The sequence below is a fragment of the Gallus gallus genome, unplaced genomic scaffold (assembly GCF_016699485.2).
Source record: "Gallus gallus isolate bGalGal1 unplaced genomic scaffold, bGalGal1.mat.broiler.GRCg7b scaffold_68, whole genome shotgun sequence".
In the NCBI taxonomy this organism is placed as follows: domain Eukaryota; kingdom Metazoa; phylum Chordata; class Aves; order Galliformes; family Phasianidae; genus Gallus; species Gallus gallus.
Window position 1 is genome coordinate 29,701 of NW_024096020.1, and position 7,588 is coordinate 37,288.

Below are 7,588 nucleotides of genomic sequence, written 5' to 3' on the forward strand. Positions count from 1 at the left end.
GGTCTGATGGGATCTTATGGGGTTCTGGTGGGGTCTTATGGGGTTCTGGTGGGCTTCTATGGGGTTCTGGAGGGGTCTGATGGGATCTTATGGGGTCTGATGGGATCTTGTGGGGCCTGGTGGGGTCTTATGGGGTTCTGGTGGGGTCTGGTGGGATCTTATGGGATCATATGGGATCTTGTGGGGCCTGGTGGGGTCTGATGGGATCTTATGGGGTTCTGGTGGGGTCTTATGGGGTTCTATGGGGTTCTGGTGGGGTCTGGTGGGGTCTTATGGGATCTTGTGGGGCCTGGTGGGGTCTGATGGGGTTCTGGTGGGGCCTGGTGGGGTCTTATGGGGTCTGATGGGATCTTATGGGGTTCTGGTGGGGTCTGATGGGGTTCTGGTGGGGTCTGGTGGGATCTTATGGGGTTCTGGTGGGGTCTTATGGGATCTTATGGGGTTCTGGTGGGGTCTTATGAGGTTCTGGTGGGGTTCTATGGGGTTCTGGAGGGGTCTGATGGGGTCTTATGGGGTTCTGGTGAGGTCTTATGGGGTTCTGGTGGGGTCTTATGGGATCTTATGGGATCTGGTGGGGTTCTAGTGGGGTCTTATGGAGTTCTGGTGGGGTCTGATGGGGTTTTATGGGATTGACCCCATAGAACGACACTGAGTTCCCATTGCCATAAGTCGACCCCAAAGACTCTTTTTTGGGTCCCATTGCCACGAATCGACCCCAAAGTCCCCTTTTGGGGTCCCATTGCCTTAAGTTGACCCCAAAGTCCCCTTTTGGGGTCCCATGACCACGAATCGACCCCAAAGTCCCCTTTTGGGGTCCCATTGCCATGAATCGACCCCAAAGTCCCCTTTTGGGGTCCCATGACCACGAACTGACCCCAAAGTCCCCTTTTGGGGTCCCACGGCCATCAGTTGACCCCATAGAACGACACTGAGTTCCCATTGCCATCAGTTGACCCCAAAGTCCCCTTTTGGGGTCCCATGGGAATGTATTGACCCCAAAGTCCCCTTTTGGGGTCCCATGACCACGAATCGACCCCAAAGTCCCCTTTTGGGGTCCCATGGGAATGTATTGACCCCAAAGACTCTTTTTGGGGTCCCATGGGAATGTATTGACCCCAAAGTCCCCTTTTGGGGTCCCATGACCACGAATCGACCCCAAAGTCCCCTTTTGGGTTCCCATTGCCATCAATCGACCCCAAAGTCCCCTTTTGGGGTCCCATGGGAATGTATTGACCCCAAAGTCCCCTTTTGGGGTCCCATGACCACGAATCGACCCCAAAGTCCCCTTTTGGGTTCCCATTGCCATCAATCGACCCCAAAGTCCCCTTTTGGGGTCCCATGGGAATGTATTGACCCCAAAGTCCCCTTTTGGGGTCCCATGACCACGAATCGACCCCAAAGTCCTTTTTTGGAGTCCCACAACCATCAGTTGCCCCCAAAGTCCCCTTTTGGGGTCCCACAACCATCAGTTGACCCCAAAGTCCCCTTTTGGGGTCCCATGGGAATGTATTGACCCCCAAGTCCCCTTTTGGGGTCCCATTGCCATCAGTTGACCCCAAAGTCCCCTTTTGGGGTCCCATGACCACGAACTGACCCCAAAGTCCCCTTTTGGGGTCCCACGGCCATCAGTTGACCCCATAGAACGACACTGAGTTCCCATTGCCATCAGTTGACCCCAAAGTCCCCTTTTGGGGTCCCATGGGAATGTATTGACCCCAAAGTCCCCTTTTGGGGTCCCATGACCACGAATCGACCCCAAAATCCCCTTTTGGGGTCCCGTTGCCCCCCATGGCCCCCCCATTTATTGCCCCACGTCGTCTCCCGGCACCACCCGGAGGGCGAAATCAATGGGGCGGGCGCTGTGGGTCAGCGACCCCATAGAGACGGCGTCGACATTGGGCCCCACATAAAGGGGCAGCGCCTCCTCCGTGATTCCCCCGCTGGCCTCAACCGTCACCGTGGGGTGCTGAGCCTTCACCGCCGCCGCCGCCGCGTGCAGCTCCTGCCGGGAACCCCACACTTATGGGGCAGCCCCATAGCGGTACTGTACCTATGGGGCCGCTCCATAGAGGTGCTGTTACCTGAGGCCCCATAGCGCTGTGTGCTTATGGCTCCGCCCCATAGCGCTGTGCGCTTATGGCTCTGCCCCATAGCGTGATGTGGTTATGGGGCGGCCCCATAGCACGATGTACTTATGGGTCTGCCCCATAGCGGGGTGGGGGGGGGCGGAGGGATGCCCTATAGGGGGAAGGGGGGCCAGAGCGGTGATATATGGGGGGAAATGGGGGCGGAGGGGGGAAGATATGGGGGGATGGAGGGGGGATATATGGGGGGGAGGCCATATAGGGGGGTGGGGGGGTTATGGGGCCGCCCCATAGCGGGGCCGGGGGGGGGTGTAGGGGGGGTATATGGGGGGAAATGGGGGCGGAAGGGGGGAGATATGGGGGGAAATGGGGGTGGAGGGGGGAGATATGGGGGGAAATGGGGCCAGAGGAGAGATATATGGGGGGTGGGTTATGGGGCTGCCCCATAGCGGGGCCGGGGGGGGGCAGAGGGGGGGTATATGGGGGGAAATGGGGGCGGAGGGGGGAGATATGGGGGGAAATGGGGGTTGAAGGGGGGTTATATGGGGAGAAAGGGGGCTGGAGGGGGGATATATGGGGGGATGAAGGGGTGATATATATGGGGGGGGGGGGAATGCCCTATACGGGGGTGGGGGGGTTATGGGGCTGCCCCATAGCGGGGCCGGGGGGGGGGCGGAGGGGGGGTATATGGGGGGAAATGGGGGCGGAGGGGGGAGATATGGGGGGGATGGAGGGGGGATATATGGGGGAGTGCCCTATAGGGGGGTGGGGGAGTTATGGGGCTGCCCCATAGCGGGGCCGGGGGGGGGTGAAGGGGGGGTATATGGGGGGAAATGGGGGCGGAGGGGGGAGATGTGGGGGGAAATGGGGGCAGAGGAGGGATATATGGGGGGGGGGGTTATGGGGCTGCCCCATAGCGGGGTGGGGGGGGGGCGGAGGGGTGATATATGGGGGGAAATGGGGGCGGAGGGGGGAGATATGGGGGGATGGAGGGGGGATATATGGGGGGGAGGCCATATAGGGGGGTGGGGGGGTTATGGGGCCGCCCCATAGCGGGGCCGGGGGGGGGCGGAGGGGGGGTATATGGGGGGAAATGGAGGCGGAAGGGGGGAGATATGGGGGGAAATGGGGGTGGAGGGGGGAGATATGGGGGGAAATGGGGCCAGAGGAGAGATATATGGGGGGTGGGTTATGGGGCTGCCCCATAGCGGGGCCGGGGGGGGGCAGAGGGGGGGTATATGGGGGGAAATGGGGGCGGAGGGGGGAGATATGGGGGGAAATGGGGGTTGAAGGGGGGTTATATGGGGAGAAAGGGGGCTGGAGGGGGGATATATGGGGGGATGAAGGGGTGATATATATGGGGGGGGGGGGAATGCCCTATACGGGGGTGGGGGGGTTATGGGGCTGCCCCATAGCGGGGCCGGGGGGGGGGCGGAGGGGGGGTATATGGGGGGAAATGGGGGCGGAGGGGGGAGATATGGGGGGGATGGAGGGGGGATATATGGGGGAGTGCCCTATAGGGGGGTGGGGGAGTTATGGGGCTGCCCCATAGCGGGGCCGGGGGGGGGTGAAGGGGGGGTATATGGGGGGAAATGGGGGCGGAGGGGGGAGATGTGGGGGGAAATGGGGGCAGAGGAGGGATATATGGGGGGGGGGGTTATGGGGCTGCCCCATAGCGGGGTGGGGGGGGGGCGGAGGGGTGATATATGGGGGGAAATGGGGGCGGAGGGGGGAGATATGGGGGGATGGAGGGGGGATATATGGGGGGGAGGCCATATAGGGGGGTGGGGGGGTTATGGGGCCGCCCCATAGCGGGGCCGGGGGGGGGCGGAGGGGGGGTATATGGGGGGAAATGGAGGCGGAAGGGGGGAGATATGGGGGGAAATGGGGGTGGAGGGGGGAGATATGGGGAGAAAGGGGGCTGGAGGGGGGGTATATGGGGGGGTGCCCTATAGGGGGGTGGGGGAGTTATGGGGCTGCCCCATAGCGGGGCCGGGGGGGGCGGAGGGGGGGTATATGGGGGGAAATGGGGGCGGAGGGGGGAGATATGGGGGGATGGAGGGGGGATATATGGGTGTGGTTATGGGTCCGCCCCATAGCGGGGTGTGGTTATGGGTCGGCCCCATAGCGGCGCTGTTACCTGGGGCTCCATGTTGTCGAGCAGGACGATGTCGGCCCCGAACAGCGCCGCCTGCAGAGCTTCGGCCGCGCTGCCGCACTCCGCCTCCACGCGGCGGCTCCAACCGCCCGCACGGCGCGCACGGAGCACCAACTGCGGGGAGGGGGAAAAGAGGGGCATTTCCGGCGGTGGCTGGGGTACTTCCGGGGGGTTTAGAGGGGGTACTTCCGGGGGAGGGAGGGGCATTTCCGGGGGTGGCTGGGGTACTTCCGGTGGGTTTAGAGGGGTAATTCCGGGGGAGGGAGGGGAACTTCCGGGGGCGGCTGGGGTACTTCCGGGGGGTTTAAAGGGGGCACTTCCGGGGAGGAGGGGAACTTCCGGGGGGTTTAGAGGGGTAATTCCGGGGAGGAGGGGAACTTCCGGGGGTGGCTGGGGTACTTCCGGGGAGAAGGGTCACTTCCGGAGGTGGCAGGGGTGGCAGGGGTACTTCCGGGGGGTTTAAAGGGGGCACTTCCGGGGAGAAAGGGCATTCCCGGGGGTGGCTGGGGTACTTCCGGGGGGGTTGAGAGGGAGTACTTCCGGGGGAGGGAGGGGAACTTCCGGGGGTGGCTGGGGTGCTTCCGGGGGGTTGAGAGGGGGTACTTCTGGGGAGGTGGGGAACTTCCGGGGGTGGCTGGGGTACTTCCGGGGGGTTTAGAGGGGTACTGCCGGGGAGGGAGGGGCATTTCGGGCGGTGGCTGGGGTACTTCCGGGGAGAAGGGTCACTTCCGGAGGTGGCAGGGGTGGCAGGGGTACTTCCGGGGGGTTTAAAGGGGGCACTTCCGGGGAGAAAGGGCATTCCCGGGGGTGGCTGGGGTACTTCCGGGGGGGTTGAGAGGGGGTACTTCCGGGGGAGGGAGGGGAACTTCCGGGGGTGGCTGGGGTACTTCCGGGGGGTTTAGAGGGGTACTGCCGGGGAGGAGGGGAACTTCCGGAGGTGGCAGGGGTGGCAGGGGTACTTCCGGGGGGTTTAAAGGGGGCACTTCCGGGGGAGGGAGGGGCATTTCCGGCGGTGGCTGGGGTACCTCCGAGGGGTTTAGAGGGGTACTTCCGGGGGAGGGAGGGGAACTTCCGGGGGTGGCTGGGGTACTTCCGGGGGGTTTAGAGGGGTACTTCCGGGGAGGTGGGGAACTTCCGGGGGTGGCAGGGGTACTTCCGGGGGGTTTAGAGGGGTACTGCCGGGGAGGAGGGGAACTTCCGGGGGTGGCAGGGGTGGCAGGGGTACTTCCGGGGGGTTTAAAGGGGGTACTTCCGGGGGAGGGAGGGGCATTTCCGGCGGTGGCTGGGGTACTTCCGGGGGGTTTAGAGGGGGTACTTCCGGGGAAGGGAGGGGCAGTTTCGGGGATGGGAGGGGCACTTCCGGGGGTGGCTGGGGTACTTCCGGGGGGGCAATGAAAGGGTTAATGGGGGTAATAATGGGGGGGTGGGCAATTAAAGGGTTAATGGGGGGTTAATGGGGCTGCGGGTAATTAAAGGGGTTAATGGGGTCTGTGGGGGGTCCCACGTGCCCCTCCCCCCCCCGGAAGTGCCCCTCCCACGTTTTCTTCTCACCGCCGGAAGTGCCCTATCCTCGTGCCCTTCTCACTCCCGGAAGTGCCCCTCCCACGTGCCCTTCTCACCGCCGGAAGTGCCCTTTCCTCGTGCCTTTCGCACCCCCGGAAGTGCCCCTCCCACGTGCCCCTTCCTCCCCCGGAAGTGCCCCTCCCACGTTCTCTTCTCACCGCCGGAAGTGCCCTATCCTCGTGCCCTTCTCTCTCCCGGAAGTGCCCCTCCCACGTGCCCTTCTCACCGCCGGAAGTGCCCTTTCCTCGTGCCCTTCGCACCCCCGGAAGTGCCCCTCCCAAGTGCCCCTCCCTCCCCCGGAAGTGTCCCTCCCACGTGCTAGTCTCACCCCCGGAAATGCGCCTCCTCTCCGGACGTACCCCTCTAAACCCCCCGGAAGTACCCCAGCCACCCCCGGAAGTTCCCCTCCTCCCCGGAATTACCCCTCTAAACCCCCCGGAAGTACCCCAGCCACTCCCGGAAGTGCCCCTCCTCCCCGGAAGTACCCCCTTTAAACCCCCCGGAAGTACCCCTGCCACCCCTGCCACCCACGGAAGTTCCCCTCCTCCCCGGAAGTACTCATCTAAACCCCCCGGAAGTACCGCAGCCACCCCCGGAAGTACCCCCTCTAAACTCCCCGGAAGTACCCCTGCCACCCCCGGAAGTACACCTCCTCCCCGGAAGTACTCATCTAAACCCCCACGGAAGTACCCCTCCTCCCCGGAAGTACTCATCTAGACCCCCCGGAAGTACCCCAGCCACCCCCGGAATTACCCCTCTAAACCCCCCGGAAGTACCCCTGCCACCCCTGCCACCCACGGAAGTTCCCCTCCCTTCCCCGGAAGTACTCATCTAACCCCCCCGGATGTACCCCTCCTCCCCGGAAGTACTCATCTAACCCCCACGGAAGTACCCCTCCTCCCCGGAAGTTCCCCTGTAAACCCCCCGGAAGTACCGCAGCCACCCCCGGAAGTGCCCCTCCTTCCCGGAAGTTCCCCTCTAAACCCCCCGGAAGTACCGCAGCCACCCCCGGAAGTGCCCCTCCTTCCCGGAAGTCCCCCTGTAAACCCCCCGGAAGTACCGCAGCCACCCCCGGAAGTACCCCCTCTAAACTCCCCGGAAGTACCCCTTCTAACCCCCCCGGAAGTACCCCTTAACCCCTCCATCAGCACCCTCCCCCCTTCCCCCCCCAACAGCGCCCCCCCCCGCCCCTTTACCTGCCCCATCCCGATCCCGGCAGCGTCCCGATGTGTATCCTTCACCATCACCGTCCCTCCCAGGTCGTAACGATGCGGGTCGGCCCCTCCGACCCTCAGGCCGTATTTCTCCACCAACCGGAAGCCCGGCGTGGTCTTCCTGGTCCCTCCCACCGCCCCCTTCCATCCCAACCCCCTCCCCACCCCCACGGCCCTGGCGGCCGCCGTCGCCGTCCCGCTGCAACGACTCAACAGCTCCAAGACCACTCTTTCCCCTTGGAGGATCCTGGCTGCCGGGCCCGTTACTTCCGCCACTACCGTTCCAGGGGTCACGTGATCACCTTCCGGAAGTTTCCAAGTAGAAACGCACGAGACTTCCGCCCAAACGGCGTCGGCGAATGGTAAGCCGGCTAAAAGGCCCGGGGATTTACAGACGATGTGGGCCCGACGTGGGGTCAGACCCACAAGTAAAGCGGCGGGGTCGGGGCCCGGGCAGTCCTCGTGGAGCCAACGGCGGGCCAAGGTGCGGAGGTGGGAGGGGGGCAGAAGGGCCGAAAGGGGGGGAGGGGAGAACGGGGTGGGGGTCGTCTGGGGGGGGTAGGGGGGGG

At 64.1% G+C, this 7,588-nt stretch overlaps 1 protein-coding gene across 1 annotated transcript; it reads right to left on the reverse strand.

The window, feature by feature from the left end:
* Window positions 1-1,659: 1,659 nt before the first annotated feature.
* On the reverse strand, window positions 1,660-7,541 carry QPRT (quinolinate phosphoribosyltransferase; the record flags this gene model as incomplete). The annotated part of the gene is made up of 3 exons (XM_040657240.1): window positions 1,660-2,002; window positions 4,225-4,356; window positions 7,002-7,541. Coding segments are annotated over 3 exons (873 nt in total), but the record flags the coding sequence as incomplete, so codon positions are not given.
* Window positions 7,542-7,588: the final 47 nt, after the last annotated feature.